Source organism: Rhinoderma darwinii, chromosome 12 (genome assembly GCF_050947455.1).
Source record: "Rhinoderma darwinii isolate aRhiDar2 chromosome 12, aRhiDar2.hap1, whole genome shotgun sequence".
NCBI lineage: Eukaryota > Metazoa > Chordata > Amphibia > Anura > Rhinodermatidae > Rhinoderma > Rhinoderma darwinii.
This window is the reverse complement of record NC_134698.1, coordinates 55,882,821-55,909,337: the sequence shown is the minus strand read 5'-3', so window position 1 is coordinate 55,909,337 and position 26,517 is coordinate 55,882,821. Positions and strand designations below refer to the sequence as shown.

General features: G+C 39.7%; 1 protein-coding gene across 2 annotated transcripts in view; it reads right to left on the bottom strand.

Annotated features, from left to right (window-relative positions):
- MIPOL1 (mirror-image polydactyly 1) overlaps nt 1-26,517 on the bottom strand; it is a 302,694-nt gene that overhangs the window by 37,213 nt on the left and 238,964 nt on the right. For both annotated transcript variants that reach the window (XM_075844430.1, XM_075844431.1), the window contains one exon: nt 15,101-15,195. In XM_075844430.1, coding sequence (XP_075700545.1) covers nt 15,101-15,195 — 95 coding nt within the window. The remainder of the gene's footprint in view (nt 1-15,100; nt 15,196-26,517) is intronic.

The following is a 26,517-nucleotide window of genomic DNA, read 5'->3' as shown; positions in this document are numbered from 1 at the left end:
ATTGTGGGAGTATTTAGTATGTGCCCCTAAACTGGTGTGCTTCTAAGGCTTCAAATAGATAATCAGTTGTCAAAAAATTTCCTATCATAGCCTTATAAGATTCAAAATTCTGTAGACCCCATCCCCTGAGATTATGTAATCGGGCAGCTAAATAATAGATTCAGAGTTGGTGTTCGCCAGACACAGGGCCGCAACGTCTATGAGGCGAGATGAGTATCTTGCCTCAGACGGCCATGCCCCGCCATTCAGCGCCTTTTAATGACGTAAGCTTTGTTGAATGGAAGGGCAAGGCACCCTGCCAATCAGCTCCTTTCAATGACACAAGCGGCTTGCGAAATTAAATAGCGCTGATTGGCTATATGTGGGGCACTATCTACAGGGGGGCTATATGTGGGGCACTATCTACAGGGGGCTCTATGGGGGCACTATCTACATGGGACACTGTTCAAAGGGCATTGTCTACAAAGCTACAAAGGGCTCTATGTGGGCATTATCTACAGCGGGCTCTATAGGGGGCAATATCTACAGGGGGGCTCTATGGGGGCACTATCTACATGGGACACTGTGCATGTGTGTGTAGGACACAGTGTATGGTGCTATTATAATCAGGGACACAGTGTATGGTGTTATTATAAACTCCGACTTAGTCCACTTAATGGACAACCCAGAATACTGGCCAAAAGTTTTAATGGTGGACATGATATTTTGCAGTTATATCTCATCATCTCCCAAGAAAAGCAACATATCATCGGCATAGAGAGCTATTCTCTCCTCTTGGTCTCTATGCCGAAAGCCGTTGATACCAGCATGTGCCCTGAAACAGGCTGCCAATAGTTCAATGGCAATCGCAAAGAGCAGTGGAGGGAGAGAACAACTCTGCCATTTTCCCCGGCCCAGGACAGACGCCCCATTTAGAACATTATTTACTTGAACACTGGACCTAGGTGCGCTACAAAGCAGCCTAACTGAGGAAATTAACTGATCTTCAAGGCCCATCTTGGCCAGAACCATAAAAATTCACACTCTATACTTACGAATGACTTTGCCACGTCTTAAGAGCAAACCACCCTCTGTCAAGGGTTGTACACAGGTAGATGTAAATTCAGAGACAGCCTACGAAAAATAATTGGTGTACATTTAGCTGGAATAAATCCAGTTTGATTTAGGAGAGTTGTTAACACCCTGGAGAAATGCATGTCCAAGGCCTTCGCCACTATTCTGACATCTACTGACTGATTTTTGTTTGATCGAGTGACATGACATCACCTTGATCTACGTGTCACCCATTGCTACATTGCTTGTATACAGCCATAGGATTTAGAGTGTGGAGATTTGCACAAAAATATTATCACGTTGCTTGCTATTGGTAAGGTCTTTTTTTCTTTTTTTGAAGAATCATATACTCAAGATAAAATACTTTAATTCCTGGAAAAACTCTTAAAAGGTCATGTGTCACTAGGAGAGACTCCTTTAACTATCTATAAGATACCCTGACAGGGATGGCCGAGAGGATGAATCTGCACATACTAAAAAGCCCCCAAAATTCTGGTCAGGGAACCAAAAAGTAGAAGTGGAGCATGCGAACGTGTGTACTGACTTTCACGAAAAACACTTAGCAATTGGAAATGGCCATATTTTTAAATGTGCTCACAGGTTATGACTATAGCATAATGGGCTTTGGTTTTGTTCAAAATTTGTCAAATAAAATAGAAAAAGGTCCCATTGAGTAAACTACGACCGCTGCATATATTTTCCATCCTCCTACCTCTGTGCCTTTCTGTATCTCTTCCTCCTTTGCTCCATCCACTGACAATATACATGCCTCAAGCTACAAGATACAACTATGCAAATCAATGCAAATGTTATATTTGTAGTTCTTTGATACATACGTTGTGACAGCTGACACGCAACTTTATGTCTTATTGTAACTCCTCAATCCTGTAATAAATTCTATAAGGGCGATTCTCTCTATAAGTCCCCCCCAGGCATCATCTAACGAATAACTTCTGAACAATATACTGTAATTGTATGTTCTTCTAGACACTTCCATTCCTATAAATTCGGTCTTTGTTTGACACTTTATTGTTTGACCTTATTAAAAGTGTCTGTTCATGACAATAATAGGAAAGGCAGACCCAGAAGATACCATTCTATGGGGAACACAGTCTTTTTCCGGCATTCGGGAGTCTGATAAAAGTGGATATTTTGTCATTGAGATGTTGGGGCCATACTGCCTTTGTCTTTTAGTAAAAAACTTCAAAGCTAGTTTATAACAATCAGCAATATTCAATAGACTAAAACATTTTTATTTATTTTTTAAATTTAGAGCTTGAATATTTAGAAGAAAAGCTTGTGGATTCTGAATGGACGCCAACAAGTCAGAGGAAGAATTGGAAAATAAACAATATGGTCCTTAGAGCTTCTTTATGGATTCATAGATCAGACAATGCGTTTGGAGACAGCTCTGGTCTCTTCATCAGGTCCATATGTCACTTTAATGCAATCGAGTTCGTTCACAAGCACTTTGTAAGTCTTTACCTGTTGATTTTTTCGAAAAAAAATATGTAAGACATAAATTTTTCCATAGGAATTGTGGGGAACTCAAGTCATTTCCTTTTTTTACTCTAATGTCCAGTTATACAGAAACACCAGTTTAAGACCTCTGAGTTACATTTAGTGCAGTTACACACGATCGAACGCCACTCGGGCTGTTTTTCCTGGCATCCAGTGGCACCCGATAGTTTCCACGGACCCATTTACTTTAACGGGTGAATCGGGTCCGTGAAAACGGACCCGATTTTCCCATCCATGGAAAGATAGGACATGTCCTATCTTTCCACGTATCACTGACCGGACCCAGCTGGCACACAACGGTCGTGTGCATTAGGCGTTAGTCATAATACGTCACCCATATACTCCTATGGTGCTCTACTGTACCTCCATATGCCACCAATTTCATACAGATTTTATTTTCTGTCCGATTTAAAAAAAATTGTAGCATGCGCTTTCAGATGCTCTATTTTGGATGTATTCTCACCTATAATCATTGCTTCTAGGAGAGAATCGCCATGTAAAATGGCGCCATACAGAGCATCATATGGCAGCACAAGGAGTGACTATGGCTCTAAAGGAACTCCATGTGCACTCGTACAGTCTTCTGAGGCCTACAAAGAAAAAGGTTCTTGTGTCAAGACATAAAAGTAGAGGTTCAACCACCTATTTTAGCCCCTGTTTGAAGTAAAGGTGACAGACCTAGAAATAGTCTACAATATGTCCACAATCATTAGGGTTGGAACTGTCCAGGCTATGTTGTCCTATGCAAAGTAATCCAACTTAACAGCACTTTTAAGGCTCATTCAGGTGACCCCACATATAGATGAGCTGAAAATTCATCATTCTTTTTAAGAAAAGACAATACTTTATTAGTTTACATTAAAATCCAACTGGATAGTTGATGAGCTTTTACAGAACTTTTGTTTGAACTGATTGAGTCTAAGAAAATGATCTGTCAATGGATCAGTTCTTATGCTTTAGCATTCAAATAAGTGTGGACGAGGCCTAACCCTTTATACCACCGTGAGAGAAAAACCTCAGTATCAGTTGAGCAATGCAAATGTCTCATGCCTCTCTAGTTTGCCTCTGGTTGCCTATTCAGAGTATTTACCTCCACTAACAGAAAAAAGTTTGACCTGAGCTATGAAATGAAACATGCCGTTTACCCATCATCATGAAATGTCAGCAGCAGCTGCGTCCGGCGCCGGGGGAGATTAATATGCACGCGAGCAGTACAGCACACAATATTAGAAAGTAATATTCCTGTAGAATGTCACTGAATACATTACTGCTTGTAATTGCTGAGAGCATGGAGAGTAATAACCCGGCTCCTTGTTGCTACACAAACATGTGAAAGGGGTTTTTAGTAATATATTTAAAGGTGTCGTCCAAAGTCATTGACTGCAGCTACAATGGTACAGCAGCAGAGGCAGGCGGCGTTTATTCAATGAATGCGTGAGGGAATAAGGGAACATTGAAATAACCAAGTCAATCCTGGAAGAAGAATCCCCTTGTGATGCTGGTAAACACTACCGCACCCATAACCATCTGGGACAGGAGGGCTTTTATGCTCGTTTGCCCCCCTTCCATGATCTTTCGGTTAAAAAGGGTTAACTCATTAGGACAACCACTGTCTATATTATTTGTCACGATCCGTGGGTATGTGGACCAAACCAGGCCGCACCGCAGTAGCGTAATAGCAGCTGTCCAAACAATAGTCTATACAAAGTCCTAGCACAAGAGTACCTGAAATAGTCCAGGCAGTAGCAGAGGCTTAGGTACAGATGGAACTTGAAGGTAGATGACGCCACACGTGGTGGATGATATCAGTCGTGGCAGATGACACCAGGCATGGTGTATGACGGCAGGCGTGACAGGTAGCTCAACACGACTCCAACACTAGTTAAGGCTCAGGAACAAACACAGCACGGGATACTGGTAGCAGGGCACGAGAACACTGGGAACAGGATAATACTAAGGGACCATTTGCCAAGACTAACATGGGAATACACAACAATGCTTAGGCAAGGAGTGAAAGGGCAGAGCCCTTTTTATAGTCCAGGGTGATCATGAGCAAATTTGTAGGCATCTCCTAGGAGGGAGATGCCGGCCAGCACTTGGAAGACGGGCGCGGTCACAGACATTACATTATTATTATTATGGCATATGGATCTCATGAAGGGGGTCACCTGCACGGGAACACCCCCATAAGCCAGATTGGAGAGCTGCAAACAAATAGGTGAACCAGGCATTTCAATATATTTCTATGGTAGGCCACTGCAAGGGAAATGTATGGCAGGCTTCAGTTGTCACAGGATTTGTCTTCTAAAGTCAGCCCCTTTAACTTCCTGCACCTTTTTTTTTCTGTGTAGAGGGAAGCCCTTTACAGGATCTTGCCACTTAGTAAGGGATAAGTCAACCTAGGCTGGACCCAATCTATTCAGGGGTCCCATAGCAGCCACATGAGATGTCCCTATGGTACATATAACGTCTTTTTCCTTGCACTGCCACATGCACAAAGCTAGTGTTATCACACAGGAAAATAAATAAATCTAAAAGGGTGAATATATTTTTGCCACTGTACAAGCACCAATCCTTTTGGAACAGATAGCTATAGACATTTTTTTAGGAGGCTGCTATATTAAAGTGTACATTCCTTAAAATACTACTTGCCAATTAAAAGCAATTCTCTAAAAGTAGATGTGATTTTAATCTTACAATAGGGCCGTGGTAATCAAGACTACAGGAACAATTTTCAGTCCCCTATGAGAACGCCATTCACATAATACAGGCTACTATAAACAGCAGCTGTAGAAAAGTTGCAATGGGATTTGATTTCACCACTATTATTACAATCGTTCCTTCGACCATACTATATTTAGGAGTGGCTAATATAATACTATTGCCTAATGTACTAGTAAGCAATGAAAGCTTATTCTTCTGTGGCAAATGCTTATTACTTATCAACCGCTTATGTACAATTGGTTTAAATACAGCAAAGTAAAAGAACACAGCTAAACCTATGCAAAGAACATGCCCAATGCAATAATAAAATAGTAATATCACACTTCTATAGGCTGAAATATATGGATTCCTTTCCTAAAAACCAGCTATAGTACTTTTGACTTTTGACGTTTATGACAGTAACTTTGTCCTTGGTGTTGTAGAGGAAACATTTGTAGACTTGTATAATAAGCCCAAGAAAAAGCGAAGTGCAAACACCTTCATCTTTAGGCTGGGTTCACACGACCATGTTACGTCCGTAATGTACGGAACGTATTTCGGCCGGAAGACCCGGACCGAACACAGTGCAGGGAGCCGGGCTCCTAGCATCATAGTGATGTACGACGCTAGGAGTCCCTGCCTCTGCGTGGAACTACTGTCCCGTACTGTAATCATGATTACAGTACGGGACAGTTGTCCTGCAGCGAGGCAGGGACTCCCAGCATCGTACATCACTATGATGCTAGGAGCCCGGCTCCCTGCACTGTGTTCGGTCCGGGTCTTCCGGCCGAAATACGTTCCGTACATTACGGACGTAACATGGTCGTGTGAACCCAGCCTTACTCTAAGCAACTTTCACGAATCAGATTGCTAAATATCTTTTGGATATATATATCCTATCTGTAAATAACATCTGCTTTAACTTTAGTGTATTCTCATTTCAATCACATTTCCATAATGCAGTAACGTGAAGTCAATTCATTTTAGGATGTCTGTGCACAAGTTATAGTGCCATACTGTGCCCAAGTCATTGATGCATCCACAACACACATATTTCTGACATTCAAGAACAAATTTACATTCAGTTCCTAAATAATAGCTACATAAGATGCCCACATAATAGTCCCAGACAATCCGTAAATAATAGTGCCATGCAGCTCCTAAAAAAAATAGTCCCATATAGTGTCTACATAACGGCTGTAGAGTGAACAATATTGTTTTGCAATGTTTAGAATAATAATCCTATACAGTGCCTCAATAATAATGGCATACAGAGTTTCGACATTCTATCAGTTTTTGCAGTCACTGAATAATAGAGCAATATAGAGCCTAAAACTACCATACCGTGTCAAAGTAAACAGTGCCATGTAGTGCCAACATTCAGTGTCCTGAATAATAATGCCCATATAATAATGCCAGCCTGAGTGCCTGTATAATTAAAGCCAGAGTCCATATAATATTGCCACCTATGGTTATTTATTCTCGCCATAATATCCATATAATATCGGCCTTATTGACTATTTGACTGTTCCTAAGATGTCCATATATCAGCCATAGTGCCAATATAACAATGGCAGCCACTGCAACCACATAATTTAATATGATTTCCTGCTTTATACTACAGCACTGCTTTTCTCATTTAATTTCTCATTTTTTGTACTCTCCAGGCACCCTGTCCGTTATCAGAATGTTACCTGCTTATTTACGGAACAGTTCCAAATATTTAGACTATACTTCAAGGGTATGTTCACCATTGATCATCATTTACAGTTTATATATAGATACTGTATAATCGACATAAAAAAATGGAGCAACATTGTAACTACATTACTCATGTTATACCGATCCTGAGTTACAGTCTGTATTAGGCTGGATTCACACGAGCATGTTCGGTCCGTAAAGGACGGAACGCATTTCGGCCGCAAGTCCCGGACCGAACACACTGCAGGGAGCCGGGCTCCTAGCATCATAGTTATGTACGACGCTAGCAGTCCCTGCCTCGCTGCAGGACAACTGTCCCATACTGTAATCATATTTTCAGTACGGGACAGTAGTTCCACAGAGAGGCAGGGACTCCTAGCGTCGTACATAACTATGATGCTAGGAGCCCGGCTCCCTGTAGTGTGTTCGGTCCGGGACTTGCGGCCGAAATACGTTCCGTCCTTTACGGACCGAACATGCTCGTGTGAATCCAGCCTTACAGTCCAGAGCTACATTCACAAGTCTGCTGGTAGTTATTGGAAATAGTTGACAAATTTGTCGTCAGACACACCCCTAGCGGCCTAGCTGAGATTCTTATAATGCTGTGTGAGTTTTTCCTTCACCAGATTACAGTACAATGGTTGAAGGATGGACTACACTTCCTAGCATGTAAATCCCCAGATCAAGATTTGTGCAGACACTGAGCCAGCAAGGAATGCTGGTAAATTTTAGGTTTGAAGCCTGGCGAATTTTGAATGCAGCTCTAGACTACAATGCAGACAATAACTCCAGATCAATTCAATGTATTTGTAAAGTTGCAGCAACTGTATATACACAACCAATAATACCACTTCCTGACAGTGTTTTGTCCAGGGCTACACATTGTCACATCTCTTTACTCTCCGGCAGATGGAATGGAAATCAATCCCAGAGTGAGTATTGATGGTCTGTCACACCGTGTTCTGTCTAATTAAATGTAAACACTTTACTGGGTATCAAAGTCCAAGCGTCTGACGAGAGCGAGACACAAAAGCGTACGTGAACCCCACCTCTTTTATATCCCGTCTGCCTTGCTCAACCATCTCCTGCTCTTTTTGACTTTTTACAATACTATCCCTCCTATTTGGCACACATTGCTTGAGTCTAACTCTGCTCATTCTCCATATGGTTTCTTATCCTCATTAAAAGTTAGGTCACTCTGAGTTATAGGATATGCAGTGACTTTCACGCAACAGACAGTCACGGCATGAAAACTTACGTATGTCAGAATAGCCCCATTGAAATGAATGGGTCCGTGTGCTGTCCGATATTTCAATGGACAGCACACGGACGAGTATTACACTCGTTTGAATGAACCCTCAGTCTATCCGATACACAACTACTAAACCCAGACCATTATAATATTATAATAGTCCATAAAGCGGTCGCGAGACAAAAAAAAAGGGTATTTTTACTATTTCTACCACAAACAGAACCACTCTTGTCCATAGGCTGTGTCTGGTGTTGCAGTCCCATTAAGGATTCATTCACATCTGCGTTGGGTTCCGTCGGGGCTTTCCGTCAGGGGAATCCATGAACGGAATCCAAACTGAAACAAATGTAAACCATAGGTTTCCGTTTGCATCACCATTGCTTCAATGGTGATGGATCCGGTGCCAATGGTTTCCATTTGCCTCCATTGTGCAAGGGTTCCGCCGTTTTGAATGAATAGCGCAGTCGACTACAGTATTGATTCCGTCAAAACAACGGAATCCTTTAACAACGGTGACAAACGAAAACCATTTGCACCTGATCCGTCACCATTAAAATCAATGGTGATGGAAACGAAAACCTATGGTTTCCGTTTGGATCCTGTTCATGGGTTCCCCTGACGGAAAGCTCTGACGGAACCCTTTAACGGAGTCCCGACGCAGATGTGAACGAAGCCTTAAATGAATAGTGCTAAGCAGCAATTCGAGATTTCTCAGCCTATGGATAAGAGTAGCGCTATTACTGGAAGGTCAGCCTGTTTTTTTAATCTCAAAGCACCACTATAAATGGGATGATTTGTCATTAAATCTGAATAAACATGAATATTAGATTGGTCAACATAATAGGTGTCCCACTGAATTTTCACAACAGGTGTTTCTATGTATTTTTCTTATCTGCTATTTTATTTGAATAAGAATATATATATATATATATACATATATATTTCTCTTTATAAAGAACGCATTATCGGCTATAAGCAATGCTTGTTACATTACTGCAATCTATGGGTGCTCACGAAGCGAGCTCTTAATGTATAGATTTAAAGGGATAGTACAGTTTTTCCAGCTGGTTCTATTATGATGTATGGTGGTGATATTTTTTTTCCATCTACATGACATTTTAGATATCTGTCGCCCCGTCCTCATTGAAAATTATCTTTCAAGTCACTCATTGAATTTTCTAGGTCACTCTTGTGATTACATCACAAGTGAATGACCACAGTCGCCTTGCAGCTAGCACTCCTCTCTGGCCACTCTTGTGAAATGAGGAGAGATATGTATTACCAGCAGACCTATTTCAGGTCATTTTCAGGGGAGAGGAGAGACTTAAAAGGAATGTGCGCCCTGTAAGGTTACTCATTAACTCTAGCCCTCTCTGATAGCTTATCAATGGCTCCACACTCAGCGCAGCGCAGCACCCGCCCTACAGCCAAGTCTTGGTAAATATTTAATGGCAGTAAAGGTGTTTTACCTGTTATCACACAGATACGCTACAGAACTTTTTTTTAAAAACAGCTTTATCTTTCCTCTCTCCTTGTGTGCCTGTTACTAAAAGATCCCAACTGCAAATCCACCAACTGTCGCAGCTTTCCACGTCTGTCTGCCATATCTAACCAGTGACATATGATACGGTAGCTATGCCGAAGCTTAATCTGTCCACATGTACCTTCCACACTGGTGACAAGGTGTATAGCAAAGTCACAACGCACAAATCGAAACATAATAGAAATAGACTCAATAGAAAAAAAATAAAAAAAAGGTAGTGACTGCCGTTTATTTTATTTCTTGTTGCTTCTATAGAGCCGACATATTCTGCAGTGCTGTACAGAGATTGTTATCACTAACATCAATTCCTTTCCCCACTGGGACTTACAATCTAATATCCCATTCTTGAAACGGATCAGTCACTTCAACATGCTGTGTTAGGTAAGGACAGCTTATTCCAGGCATAGGTCTGTTCTATTAGCCGAAAAAGCAAAAAAAAATATTGTGCCGTTTAGTGAATCGGAATCCATCAAATAATACACCAGACTTATAGGAATCAGTCTGTTCTGTTCATGAGAAGAGCGCTACCCCCGGGGGGGGGGGGGGGGATGCTCTCCTTAAGGGTATGTGCACACACACTAATTACGTCCGTAATTGACGGACGTATTTCGGCCGCAAGTCCCGGACCGAACACAGTGCAAGGATCCGGGCTCCTAGCATCATAGTGATGTACGATGCTAGGAGTCCCTGCCTCGCTGCAGGACAACTGTCCCGTAATGAAAACATGATTACACTACGGGACAGTTGTCCTGCAGCGAGGCAGGGACTCCTAGCATCGTACATAAGTATGATGCTAGGAGCCCGGCTCCCTGCACTGTGTTCGGTCCGGTACTTGCGGCCGAAATACGTCCGTCAATTACGGACCTAATTAGTGTGTGTGCACATACCCTAAAAATAACTCCTAACTATGAGTCCAGTGTATTCTTTGATCGCTTCTATTCGCCAATTGGCACAATATTTTTTTTTGTGTCATTTTGACTAATAGCAGAATAGACATGTCGCTGTATTATCCTGCCCTTACCTAGGGCAGCATATTGAGGTGACAGATCTACTTTAAACACCCACTAGGTCCAATTTCTTAGGAAAAAAAATAAAACTATTAGTATGAGTGGGAGGACACTCGGAGGAAATCCAAGCAAACACGGCGAGAAGATACAAACTCCATAAAGGTGTCTTTGGTTGAATTTGAACCCAAGGCCCAAGTGCTAAAAACGGAACTATTAGACTATTAACCCCAATATCCCACATGACAGGGATCCACTAAACGGAGACCTGTGGTGCTGTTTGCTGGGGCCTCACACTGTAGAACTGACTGTGACATGAATATAATGGTCAGCAATGGATGATGAGAGTACTAGATGGTTCATAGCTTTCTAGACCTTATAACTTAGGTCTTCAACTGTCAAGTATTCATTTTGAATCCACCATTAAAATCAAGGCCACCAGAGGTTTTATAATAAGAGGCTGTGCCTGCTGTAAGAAAGTTCATCTGACTGTGTTCCGGTTATGTTATAGCAGGAAGCAGGTGGAACGGTGACGCTTTCTCCACGTAGTGACATTCTGGCTGGAACCCGCTCACACCAACTGATTACAAGCCGCCTCTTATCTCTAGGCCTGCAAGAGAGCGTTTTAACTCTTCATTAACCGTCTATGCAAATTGCACAAACCAAGGAATGTAACTTTGCTGGATGAGGTGTTCCTATGAAGTAAGTCCAGGTAGCAGGACACGGCAAGGAAAACACACCAGGTATATTTGGGATCAAATAAGGACGCCTGGTGACAGAGCAGTGAGATAAGATTAAATTATGTATGTCTGTACGATATGAAAACGTTTTTAAAAAAACATCTGTTATTAAAATAATAATAATTAAAAAAAAAAACTGATGTTTTTTTCCATGACATCCAGACAAAGAATAGAGATTTGACACGAATTTTAATATAGATTCCATACCGAAATCCGCGTCTGATCCAACGACAATCCCTGTACCATGCATGTGAATGGGGATTCTACAACACCGCTTACACACTGCGGAAAACTTCCCTGCAGATTTTTTTCCGCAACGCGGAAAACATCAGCGAGTGGTAATCAGTAGAATGCTTCTGATTTCCACAGAAAATCAGTAGATTAACCCCATTGAATGACATCGGGCCTAATCCTTGGCGGACATGCAGCACACCCGCAGCACGCCCACAGCACGCCCGCAGCACACCCGCAGCACGCCCACAGCACGCCCGCAGCAGAAAATACATTCATGCATGATCTGCAACAGAAACTTGAGGTGTGTCGAATTTGCAATATGGAAATCTGACAGGTGTGAATCCTAGCCTAAGTTTTCTGCCGAAATCCTAAAATTGATCCATCCTCTATTCTTGCATATCTCCCAATCTGGACCAGAGGGTGCAGGACTGGGTAAAACCTGGACTGACTCACCTTGTAAGCTGCAGATCCTGACCTTGGCTCCTCTCTACCTCCGTGTATTGTCAGGATACATAAAAGCTTTGTATAAAAACATTTGTATCAAAATAGTCACAATGTAATATTAACACTATATAAAGAATCCACCGCAACACTAACTGTATGCCATGAAAGTGGAACTGCACCTGGTGATAGGTATAAATCCACTAACAGGATAAACCAGAATGTCCGGTTACAGTTATATAGAAAGGGAGATATATATACCCGTTCACAGTAAAATGAGTAATAAAAAAAGAGAGAAGTCCTGCCTGATTCTTACCATAGGTGCAGCTAACTGAACTCTATGTGACCCATCTGCCACATGCAGTGCTCTCTAAATTTGGATGAACGCCCGTCCTCATTTTTTTGAATACCATTCTTTTCGCTCTTTTAGTTTACATGAAGTCTGAGCAGTCGTCGCAGGCGCATTGAGGGAGATGTAGTGGTCATTGCATCAATGAAACATGGAAACCCCAATACCTTGTAATCTTTACGCCTAATCATACCCTGCTATATTTGTACAACTTCCTCATCATCCTAAGTTTTATTATTCATAATGTTTTCTGTGATTTATGTAAGATTACATTGAGGTCCAAAGAGGTGCGACACTTCTGGTCATTTATGAAAACTGTTCTTGGCCTGACACTTTTTTGCGTTTTTTGAAGATGTTGCACGTTTAGTTGGTCATAAGCCAAATTTATAAAAAGTTGCATGACCATTTGTATATTAGGTGCAGTCACTATAAGGGTATGTTCACACGCAGTGGTTTCAGACGTAATTCGGGCGTTTTACGCCTGAAAAAACGGCTCCATTACGCCTACAAACATCTGCCCATAGCTTTCAATGGGTTTTACGGTGTTCTTTTCCCACGAGGTGTAATTTTACGCGTCGCTGTCAAAATACGGCACGTAAAAAAGACGCCCGCGAAAAAGAAGTGCATGTCACTTCTTGGGATGTTTTTGGATTTTCCAATAACGTCCGTAAAATATGCAGCGAAAAACGCGAGTTGCTACAAAAACGCCTGAAAATCAGGAGCTGTATTCCCCTGAAAACAGCTCCGTATTTTCAGACGTTTTTGGTCACTGCGTGTGAACATACCCTAAAAGGCACCACAAGACAAACTAACTCCCTTGCAGTCAAATATTGCCTTTTTCAAGGGGTCTAGTTTTATGTTAATAATGCTTAATGATATAAGTTCTAAAACTTTCTAATAAACTTTATGTTTTTATTCCTCGACATTGTCAAGATCTTTGCTTGCCGTCAGTGAATGATAACATTCTTGTTTACATTCAGAGGCTAAAAACCCATACATACCCTGTCCTGCTATCAGCTGAGAAGTGGAGACAACTGTATGCAGTGTAGACAATCCTCTATGAACTAAATACAGCACCAGCTGCAGAAATCTGGTGGTTTGCTACAATGTACGAGTCTGGAGTGCTGGCAGTTTTGCTCATAGAGCATTGTCTAGACTGGATAGAATTGTATTTACTTCTCAGCAAAGAGTAAACAACAGTGTTCTCATTCACTGAAAGCAAACAGATATCTAAAAATAGTGAGGAATTGAAACACAAAGTGTATTAGAAAGTTGTAGAACCTATTTAAACTTTATCAACATAAAAAAAAATAAAAAAAATACTTTAATTATAATAAACGCTTGAGAGCCACTTCACCTAGAGATAATAATTGACCTTTTAGTTAAGTAATGGTTGTTAAAACTAGAGAACCGCTTTAATTATATATAAATAATTCAACAATTATTTGTACAATAAATGTAGTAATAAAAAGTACAAATGTTTTTATGTTTATTTGAAGGATGTGGGCTTTTAAATTGTCACTTATGTCGTGAAATGGACGGGTTCAAGCAGACATACATGCTATGCCAAATTTTTGTCTAAAAAAAAAAAGGCGAATATTTCCTGCGCAACGGTAGAACTCAGAAAGTCAAAACCCCACGCTCAAGTTGAATATTTTGCCATGGACTTGTGCAAACCCTAAACTCCCAGAAACAGCCATGACCGATTAGAAGAAATAAGACGGCTCCAAATCTGAACACTTCAGCAAAAATAACAGGAATGTAGAGATCTAGTGCTATTATAAGAGACACAAATGTGACAGAGTGAGGAACTCAACAGTGGGTGGACGGCTATTTTGACAGCCTTTTGTTTGCAATGTGAAAGCATGACCCACACGAGGAAGGCAGGGATCCTGCTTACTATTGGTTATGCTTTGAAGATGCTAGTGACATCACTATTTATATTAGACAGTCACTCGTTGTGGAATATTAGCCTGGAGACTGTAAGAGTGCACTCCGTTTTTGTGTATCTATTTTTGGTAGTAGGTTCTGTATCAAAAGTCATGACCTTGTCTAATACATATTGGTCAGAATGTTCTTCATGTCTTTGGCCACCTATCATACTGCATATTTTAGTTAAAGAGTGATTACACTTTCAACAAACTTTTGATATATCAAAAGTTTGGATCGGTGGGGGTGCGGGTACTTTGTTGCAGAAACGAATGTGCAGAAGTACTCAGCTGAGCGCTCTCCACCTCTGGCTGTGATCAGCGCTCCCCGTCAGACTGAAGACGGCGCTCATAGAATGTGTATGTAATTCGTCTTCAGTCTGACAGGGAGCGCTGATCACAGCCGAAGGTGAAATGCGCTCAGGTGGGCGCTTCTTCACCTTCGTTTCAGCAACGGTGGGGGTCTCAGCACCCGGGCCCCCACTGATCCAAACTGTTAAAGTGTCTCTATGATATATCAAAAGTTTGATAAAAGTTTAGTTACTCTTTAAACATCCTATTATTTCATGAACAAGCATGAATTGTATGTTTGCATATAACTGAATAGAGAGCGACATTGGTTAATCGATACCTGTAATAAATATGTAGGGTCTGGATCTCTTCTTCCAGCTTTTTATAGTCCTCAATCAACTTGTCCTGATTATGTTGAAGAAAAGTCACTGGAGCCTGGCGATAAGAAAGAGACAGTGTTATAAGCAAACAGCAGGGCCTAATGCAGTAACCACCCGGTACGCCACAACTTTTATTATTTTATAAACAGCAGTTAATAACAAGCAATTAAAAAGCAAAAGTTACTGGCATTCTATGCCCAGCACCGCTTACCCAGCAACATGTTTACACCCGGTGGCCCAAACTCATCTAATGCACTATTCTCATCACTGTCAGCTGGGACTTGAGTTGGCCACCCCGGTGGGAACATGGAGTTGGGGATGCGTTGACTGCTGTATTTCTTGGATGTTGGATGTGAAATTGAAAATGGAGACTTGATATTCTGCTGGACATACAAAAGTCATCAAACTAAATATAAACCAGAGGTTGCTTCGTAGATCGCTTTCCTCGCAGAAGAGGGGCCTCCTCCACTTTCTCAGCATGTATATTGTGCCTAGAAATTGTAAGTCTACCAGTCCTCCATCTAAATCTAAGAGGAGGACCACGTTTACAAAGGTGTAGTGTATGGAGGAATTTCTGAGACTATGGCGACCCTGGCTCTTGTTTAAAGAATCTCGTAGTGGTTATATGCCAACTTTACCCCCCCCTCCTGACATCAAAACAGTAATGCAACTATCCCTAGCTAATAACCCTTCATTTACCCCGCTACTTTTTTTCCCATCGCCTTTACTTTTATATTTTGATTTGGTCTTCGTGTGTGTTTGTCATAGTCTGTCTATAATGTCTTTGTTCATAAATGCCAATGCAGTACTTTGCCGAACCTTCGATGATTGTTTTGTCATGTACCTCTCTAAAGTTGATATGTTGTTTCATGGTGCTTTTAATAAGTTATTATTTATAAAAAATTTAAAAAAGATTAGTTTAAAGGTAAATTTTTGTTTCATTGAAATATTTTTTTTTATATAGGGGGGCATTGGAAATGGAAAAAATCCATGAAAACAGAAGGACAAAATGCACATGGTCAATTGCTGTAACTGACAGACAAGGAAACACAGGTTTAATTAATAATAGTGGCGCCTCATTTTCTAATGTACTTCAGAACTAGTTGAGCAGGTATGAAATAGGGGTTAAAGCGTCACCCGCTTTTAGTTTGGTGCCTGTGACATTTCTACAAACAGCAATGTTCTAGGCGGCTGTAATTATTTCTCTTTACAGTTTGTACCTAATAACTATTTCATTAAGTAAACAGTTCTAGGCATTCAAATGTCTTCACTCCCCAAAATCTTTTGGTTTTTGTATTGCTATGCCATTTTTAAAATACATAATGAATAGTACTTTGAAGAATTTTACCAATCACATTGGTTCTTTAATACTGTTGAAACATTAAAAGTCTTTTTTATTGCTCTAATGTTTCTAAAATTAAAATAAGGCAACTTTAGAAAAAGTTTTGATTAAAAATCTCCTACTGTTTTGTCTACAGCTTTTACGCAGGTCTATGTGTCGCCATGGCTACAGACTACAAACAAACAGTGTGTAGTCTGATCCTGCGATTATACTTCCTTACATCTGTCCCCTACTACTCTCTAACATCCATTTGTTAGATGCATTGGAGTAATACAATATATTGGTTGCAAAGTTGGGCATACCTTTTAAATACTATCTCTGCTATGGGTTTAGACTGCAGAAACATCTAATTTTATGACAGTCAGTAATCATAACCCAATTAGACATCTAAGGGTTGCAGGCAGTTTGTAGTTGACAATACTTTGCTTAGCTGTATTTGTAATGTACATCTGTTTATAACCATATAGTTGGATATTTCAAAGCCACTTTTATTTTGTGGTCTTTTATTATGTGTATTAATAGAACTAGAACAAAAACTGGTAAAAAAAAAAAAAAAAGATTGTTGAAAATTTTTTTTTTTACTCAAACACAGGAAAGCTGCAAACTTAAAGGAACACTCCTGGCAAAACCGATACACTGTGTCATGCCTACGGTAGTGCCTGACGGGAGGTGCATGGCACAAGAATTCAAAGAAACTATAGAGAGTATTCCTGTGTCATGCCCCACCCCCTCAGGCCCTGCACCAAATAGAACACAGTATCAGTTTAAGTGTTTAGAGCCTCTTTTAAAGGGGTTGTCCAGTCATAAGAAATTGATGATCAATATCAATGTCCCACCGATCAGATGTTGATAGCCTATCCTGATAGGCCATCAATTTCTTATGACTGAACAACCCCTTTAAAACATGTATCCTGGAATTGCACCTTTGACAGGTACTTAGTATAATTTTATTATTAGACTTATTCCAATATTAAATTAATGTAATCTGTGAGCGCACTGCACCCAAAGGTTGAATATTTTATTTTTGCTCCTGATTATAAAGGGAGGGATACCTTTAATAGCTTAATATTAGCGAATTGCCCTTTGTGAAATTCCCTTACATATTTGATTTCTGAAACTACGCTACTCTTGTCCATAGGCGATGTCTGTTATTGTAGCTCTGCTCCACTCCATTCCACAGTCTATGGACAAGTGGTGCTATTTCTAGAAGGTAGCAGAACCCATGTTTTTCTAATCTCATAAAACCCCTCTAACACTATAACCTTTAAAGCAGATCTGTCATCAGCGTATGCTTCCCTATATAAGGGCAACACAGTATGGAAACAGGTCTGCTCTCCTATTAGCCAAAACGGCACAACATTTTATGCCAATTGGCTAGGAGGATCGATCAAAGACTACTCCGGACTCATAGTGATTGATAGGCTGAAAAAGCAAATAAACCAGCCGTCAATCATCTCCGAGAGGGGAAGGGGGAGTGCTCTCCTCAGGAACACAACCGACTCATAACTATTTGTTCGATGTATTATTTGATCGCTCCTATTAGCCAAACGGCACAATCATTTTTTGCGCTGTTTTGGGCTTCTAGGAGAGCTGTACCTATACCATGCTGCTCTTACATAGGGCAGTATAGTCTGATGACAGGTCCACTTTAATATTCACTAGTCATATAGCAGAATATTTATATTATTTTTTCCTTACCCTATTGCGTTCCATAATCAAGCTTGAATAATTATTACAAATATTGGTGAATTATGGTTTATGTTAAGTCAATACTTAAGATGTGCAACTGTAAGACGTAAAGTAATGAATCATAGTGACGAAGAAGAGTCTGAAAAAAAATCTGGGGTTCTGTCAGATGTAGGGCTTCTAGAGTTTGAATATGTTCCAGAACCAACCTGCTGCAGGTGTAAAACATGCAGAAAGCTACAAGAAAATGTGTCTTTTGATATTTTCATACTCTGACAATTAAGCCCCAACATTCTGTATAGAACTCACACACTTGCTGCTTGCTCCGTATTTCTCTGCCAAGTTAGCAGACTGTTTGAAAGAAAGAAAATCACATCCTGTTAAGCCCAAACAGCAAACATTCTCCATATGTCAAAATGAAGATCTCCAACTGGGACAAAAGCCAAGTCCCCCCCCCTCCCCAACCTTTATGGTTTATAGTGCAGTCTACTAGTAGGATGCCATACGACGTCTATGCCTCAGTCTTAGACACCTGCTGGCTCACAGCTCCGTGCCAATAAAATAATAAAATGCGCAAAACCTACACCTAACAGAACTGTGGAATGATGCAACTGCTGTTAAGAGGGAAGGGTTGGGTTACCTGCGAAACTTACAAAGCAGGGAAGGTACTGTGTGTTCATGAGTCTCTGCCAACTGAAACGGTACTGAAGCAAAGGGTAATTATCAGGATTTGGCTTCGTGAGGGTTTGTGCCTTAAAAGGTCTTAGAAATATTCTTACAACTCCCTGGTCCCAGAATACTCCAAGAGAATTTGTCAGCAGAAATACCCCTTTAAATTAGGGCATCTATAAAACGCATCAACAAGATAAAGGGGGTAAATGTACACAGTAAATACCCCACAGTGTGATGGGTCATCTCCAATGTAGCAAGTGCTAGCTATACACAATATGACCCTTCTGTCAATGTATTCTCTGCCAAAAGCAGTGGTTTACATAATGGGGTTTCCAAGTATAAAGTGCTCCAAAAAAGTCAGAGGGCTTCACCTGAACCATCCTGCTACAATTGCAACCACGCCTGTAGCTTCATCAAAGTATCAAATATATGCTGTAATTTTAAGGGGTCCGTCTGGTAACTATGTTCTTATGATGCGCAAAGAACTAGAGAACACCGCTACAAAAAAAATTTAGATGACTATTACATGGCTCCATCTGGAAGCCGTATATTTTGTGCCAAGAATGGGATTAGATCCCGTCAGAACAAAGCAGAGAAACCATTCCCAAAGAAAAGCTTTCAGGGCAACAGTGTAGAGAAATTCCCTCACCTACCCCTCTCTGCTTTGGATTTTTCCATTGGTAAATATATAGAGTAAGGAAATAGCGTACATCAAATAGTGCTTTAGTTGAAAAACCATTCTCTGAGATTACATTATATTAGTGAAATAATATTATTGCCACAAAACAATTAAAAAAAGAATGAAAAAGTGAAAGTACTCTTCAATACTAATGCCCCCATTTATGGTTACTAAATTTAGGAAGGACATATACTTCTACAACTCCATCGTCTACAGAGGTCCGAAGACTGTGTTAGGACTACAATAACTGGCATTTGACTGAACTTCTACATATATTGTTCTTTTAAAGCGTACCAAACTTCTTAGGTGACTTTACAGAATAGGCTGTCATATGTGTGTACATGAGGAATAACACTATTTCTGTCCATTATAACACTTGTATTCTGCATTATTTAGCAGTTTTCCCCCTCTGCTAATTCTCAATTTTCTCTGAGATAGTGGGTGGAACCTAGCTGCTATCATGTCTTGTATACGCAGCACATATAGTAGAGGAAAATCCAGCTCTTCTCTTTCGATCTATCATATATATAGAAGCTGCAGAACCATGGGGTACATTATACAGCAGTACTGAGCAGTGTAGCTGAGAATCTAGCACTACAGTAACACTTACCAGGAAGCTGCAGCATGTCTGTGTGTATCTTTCTCACTCTCATCCTGCTACAAAGTTGATCTAAAACAGGTATACTATTAGATGAGCATAAGTTGTTTGAAAAGTTAATGTGCATTTAACTATGACAAATGGAGTGTGCACTATTAACCTTTTTAGCATGAATTTCCGGAATCCATACTATGATGGGATCTATAGGGCTTGAAAAGAATTTTGCTGTGTGTTAAAACCTACATGTGAGTTGATTTGACAAATGCTGCATCTTTTCAAGAGGTCATTATCTTAGAGGATCTCATACATTTTTTGTCAATAACCTTGATTTTTAAAAGGGTCGCTCATGCCCTATTGGGACATTTTAAGCCAACACAGAGGTAACTTCTCTCTTTTAGCTAAAGCGGAGATATGAATCCAGTACAGCACTTGGCCTTGGAGAACCACTGATGTACATAGATTATAATTAGCACCCTGAAGTGCTTCGGTAACTCTGCAAAATGCATTTATTCTGTATTCTCTGTGTTAGTATCAGCTAATTATAAGGGCTCCTAGCAGTGACCAATTTAGTAACCCTCAATTTGCTGGATAGAACCTCCAGTAGTGGCCCACTTGTTCACTCCCTGGTGCTGGAATGGAAATCTTTAGAGCATAGAGATCTGGATTTGTCACCCATGTTCAGAGGCCTATGTTGCTAAGCTGAGCTCAAACATATTTAGGCCACTGCTCATCTAAATGAGTCTTCCAAACAATAAAGAATTTTGACTGGAGTTACCATTGATACAATGTAGAAATTGCATAAATATTACAGCAGATTTTAATAGATATTCTTACAGAAATGCGGAGAATAGTAAAGGGTTCACAAAGTTTTTCTCACAACAGATTCAAATGTGTATGCTTTCATTTGTATTAATGTCACGTTTTGCAGAACTTTGTTTTATGTTTGCTTTACCTGGCTTTGTACACATGCAGACAAGAGTGGAAGGAAGCATCACCCTTATCTATTTGCTTTTTATTTGTAAAACATTTCTCTATTACTTGTATTATGATAATAAAGAGTTATGGTAATGTTTTCCCAAGCAGATTACAACTTTTTCACACCTTTTTATAAACCCTGCTTTGTATATACGTTCCTTCAGTTTTCTTTGAAATACAGAAAAATATTTCCTCAAAAAACAACATTATATAAAAAAATCATCAACAAGCTGCGGCTAACTGATCTGTTTCTCTTATTTCATACCCTATTTAGTACTTTAGGTGTACAATTATGTTATGCTGTTAATGGGCTGCCTGATTTATTAACATGCTAGTAATGTCTGTAGCCCTGATGACTAATTGGATGTTTGGATAGTCATCTATGAATTGGATTGTCTTGGGTATGAGCGCAAGAAGCAAATAAGATCTGTCAACAGCAGCAGCTAGTCTTCTAGTAGCTAAATATTATTTTCTATATTGCATACTCTAAAATGAACAAAAATAAACATGTTAGATGTAATATTTGCTGACTTATAGTTGATGTAAACAAAGAAGGGGACATTGTCTTTTAAACATATCTACATATATTAAAAGAAGTTGATTCTAGTTTAGCGGCAGATGGTCTTTTTGGCATGGGACTCTTTCTAGCGGATGATGTAATATCATCAGCATACAGAGAAAACAATCACTGCAGCTACACAATACAAATTGCATCATTTGATTATATCAACATTTCACACCTACAAGCACTAAAAAGTGGTCCACATTGATTATAATACAGCATATCTATTAAATAAATAAATAAATCTCCATATATCTCTATATTTCATTCATTCTCCATATATCTCTATATTTCATTCATTCTCCATATATCTCTATATTTCATTCATTCTCCATATATCTCTATATTTCCTTTTACACGGACCAATGATCAGGCAAACGAGCGTTCATATGATTGTGTAAATAGGGAAATGCTTGCTCGTTCATCCACTGATCTGCTCGTTTATACAGCACAAAATATTATCTATGTCGGCTGCACATCTCCCTGTGTAAAGGAGAAATGTGCTGCCGACATGTTGGAAATGTATGGGGATGAACAATCGTAGTAACGATTGCTCATCCCCATACATTATGATCATAGCATCTTGTGAAAGGAGCAACTGCGTGCCAATCAACCAACGGTATCGTTGATCGGCACATATTGGGCCATGTAATAGGACTTTTACTCTAGACTGTAAAATATCCCCTTGGTCCGGATCCCGTAGTCACTAGTAAATTGCTGACTTTGCATTATTCAAATAAATGCCCGTCCATGTAATACCTGGATGGCAGAGTCTGCCAGAGCAAAGAGCTGATGCTGGTTAGCTTCTCTGTGCTCTGGCTCAGACAGGGGTGCTGAGCAGGCGACCCCCTCTAAGACGCCCATATGACCTGAAAGGGCATATGGACAGGAGTTGTCCGGTTGGTGCTAAGACTTTCATATTGCACAGGTGATTTGACTAGTTTTACTAGATCAAAACTAAGTATGTTTTTTTCTCTATGGGAAATCCTGAAGACATACAGTTTCGGGTTCCTTAAAGGGAATGTGTCGCTAGAAAATTTTTTTTTAGTTAAACAATTATTATTTAAGTGATTACACATTGTTTTAATTTTTTCACAAGTCAGGAAATATTATAAATTTGATTCTAATTTATAACATTTCCATGTGCTGGTCACTAGAGGGAGCCGTTCCCAAAATTGCAGCATGGTCAATGTGGTAAAGCAACCTCATTGCTTTATGCTGCAAATTTGGGGTAGAAACACTCACTCTTGTGTCCTCACACAATCCCCCCTCCCTTATTCTGGCTAGTGCCAGGAGAAGGAAGGGTTTGAATCTTCAAACCTCCTACACTGTGTGCCGCCATTTTCTGAGCGACTGCACAGTGTAGGAGGATTAGATACAGTGCTCAGAAGATAGTATAACACGAACATACCCGAACATAATACACACACATACACGAACATAAATTACCTGCTCCTGCCGCCGCTGCCGCCTCCGCTCCTATTCCTTGCGTCATTGCTTCCTTGAACATATGGCCGGAAGCCGCGGCCAGAAGTCGTCATCTTACTGTATGGCAGTTTTGGTCTGTGTGGGAGCGGCGCATGCGCCGTTCCGACACAGACGGCGTACGCTGCAGAGAATGGAACGGCTCCCATTCACATTCTCTATGGGGTTGTATGTGCCGTATTCCATCTCTGTATGTGTCGTTAATCGACACATACAGAGATTTAAAAAAAAATGGTAGCCCAAATAGAGAAGTAAAGGTAAGAAAAAAGTAGAACACAAGTACACAAATAAATAACATTTATGTTCCGATCATAATAAACGCAATATGATAAAAAAAAATAATAAAATTTCATGACACCTTCCTTTTAAGGACTGGTTTGAAAAACACTTGCCTAATCCATCGACCACTGAACTTAGTGATAAAAAACACGCATCCTAAAGGAATGAATGCATAATGATTCTATTTTTTTATTTTTTTTACTAGATTCAATCCTTTAGAAATAAACAGGATCTGTTGACAGATCCATTCATTTCCAATTCTTAACAAAATATTTTTCAAAAAAGGTAGGCAAAAAAATCAAACATATCCATCTATGTCTATCTATATGACATTTTACAAACAATATCTGTACTTGCTGCAATATATATATATATATATATATATATACTATATGTGTATAGTGTGGAATATGTTAGAATAATTTTGTATTTGTGTGAGGATCACGATCCATCGTCCAGCAGGAAGTGCGCTCTGAATTTTCCTCTAGCTCTCCTGAACAAGAAGCCAGTGTTGTGACGGTGAGTAACTCCTAGGCATGAGTCACCCAGTGTCGACTACTGCTTTTACTCGGAGCTTTATATCTGTGATACGTTTGGGAATGTGAAATGTCTTTGACTTCCTCGTTGGAAATTGACGTAAATGTGTTCAACGGAATGAAATAGAAGCTGTTTTCTTCTGGTGTGGAGTGAGACATGGCTGCATTCAGCGCTGGGAATAAGTGACATCAGCCTGATTACATTATAGCGATTCAATGCACAAGGAATTTGGAAAGGATCATTTATTATGCAAAAAATGTGGATGTTCATAGTTTATTATGTTATCTACAACGCACAGAAATCCCATGCCGCAGAATACAATACTAATAATAATTAATAATTTATAAGAAAACATTTTGCAATTATTGAAAATATTAATATTTTTATGACCACCGGATATATTCCAAGTGTGGATTTGCCTTTAGTGAATCTTAAAAAGTGGCTGTATATCCATTTTTTTTGTATCTAAATGGATTAAATATGTTGTGCTAATGAATTTCTTTAAAGATCTGATAAAATTCTGCCTACCAACAGTCACCACTAGAAGGAGCTTAGGAGCGTACTGCACACTGTTATTCTGATCAGAAAAACAATTACTGTACAGGTTAAGGATTTATTTATATATATATATATATATATATATATATATATATATATATATACATGTGTATATTAGAATGAATTCATTTACAAACAAGAGCATTGTGATAACAGAACAGAAGTGCTACAGAAATCAGTCAGCAGAATAGAAGATATTATATTCCGCCTGTGGAGCATCTGCTGGCCCTGCTCTATGATCAGAAGGGTTTCTGAATATTCAATTCCATCATATATATATTTAGATTCTCCAAAATTGTATCTTTTAAACTACATAAATGTATTTTAGGATTTTTTTTTGGAGGGGGGGGGGGTAAATGGGGGCACTGGCACCCTTTATTCAGCTATCAGGCTGGTTGGGGACCCACAATGCATTTGAATTCTCATGGATCTTCCACCTGCACCCCCTGTGGTACTACTGAACTGGACTTAGATCAATCTGCGGTTCAATCGCGGTCTAAGTTCGGTTTAGTAGAACTGTTGAGGGCTCAGGTTTTGCTGCCATAATACTACCCTATAATATATAATGGCAGTGCCAAAGTGGCCTAATTATAATAATGCAAATATATTAGGGAATGATCTTATTTATTAGTGTAGGGTCTCCTATATTAGTAAAAAAACATGTCTCTGTAACTGGAAGAAAACAAGGTTCAGTATATGTGAAAGAATAAGTAAAGTCATTAAAGTGCTGAATAAAAAATAATAGCAAGGGCTCAGGACGCTTCTAACAATTCCACATTAGATTGGCACGTGTGTCAGATAAATTAATGAGATGAAGGAAAAGAATGCACAATAGTAGACACAATGTCAATATGAAGTGCAATAACTGTGTTTTTACAGGTGCATAATAATACCCTTTTAATGTCAACACATAAATATTGCCAGTGCAATCTAGGAGAGATGACAGTGCCAACAGCAGTAGATACAGCTACTGGAGGCTTTATTGACACATATATGAAAAAAAAAAAGACTTATCAGCAGATCTATATACATATTAAAAATGAGTCGTCTAAAGTCAACAGTGTGAGTCGTGTCTGTCTAAGCAGACCGTCATGGGCACTGCCAACAAGCTAGGAATGAGACAGGACGGTACAGTTTGTGTATTGGCGGTATGCACAAAAATAAACCGATCATGTTGTCTTTGCACAGAACGCTGCTGGCCTGTTACTCTTATAACCTTCTTACTAGATCTTTGGCAAACATGTTATTTGCCTAACTGCAGGAACTACCTAGGTCACGGATGTCTTATGGGGAAGCCTTGAGCAATGGACTGAACGTCGTCAATATATCCTGCCAACAAAGGTCCTAAATAACTTATCCTATATAAGTCTATGTAGTATAAGGTCTATGTAGTGTTACCTTCACCATATAGAACACTTTATATTAAAGTGACCAAACATTTACTGGTAGTAGTAAGGTTATTCTCAAGGATAAAGGCGGGAATAGAGATACAAACTTCATGGAATAAGAAAAATGGAAAGGTTAACATTTCACATCCATTCTATGGCTGTGAATAGAATTACAGTTTATTCCTGTTAGATGCCATTTTTAGTAAGATCTTTCAACAATATAATGTCTTTGAGCAAACCCCACCATCAGATCATAGGTAAGCAGTGCAGGTAGGACAATGGTGCTAGACGGTAGAGACCCCTGGGTAAGTGCCCCTTTGCAAATCACTGAAAAAGGGATCAATTTCATAATATCACTGAAAAAGGCCATACTTACTAAGTGCCCCTTTGCCGTCTTCATAATCCAGTGCAGTTTCCTAATGTCGTATTTAGAATGCTTCCAAAAGAGACCTTCAATGTAAAACCGGATACAGGAAAAGCCCTATGTCCACCTCCTGGCGGTGTTTAGGTAAGTTTGGTGGGAGCTGGATGGCAGTGGTCTCAGGACAATTGGCTATTTTGCCCTCTCTACAATCCAACCCTGTTCATAGTTTAATATGATATTAACAATGGCTTC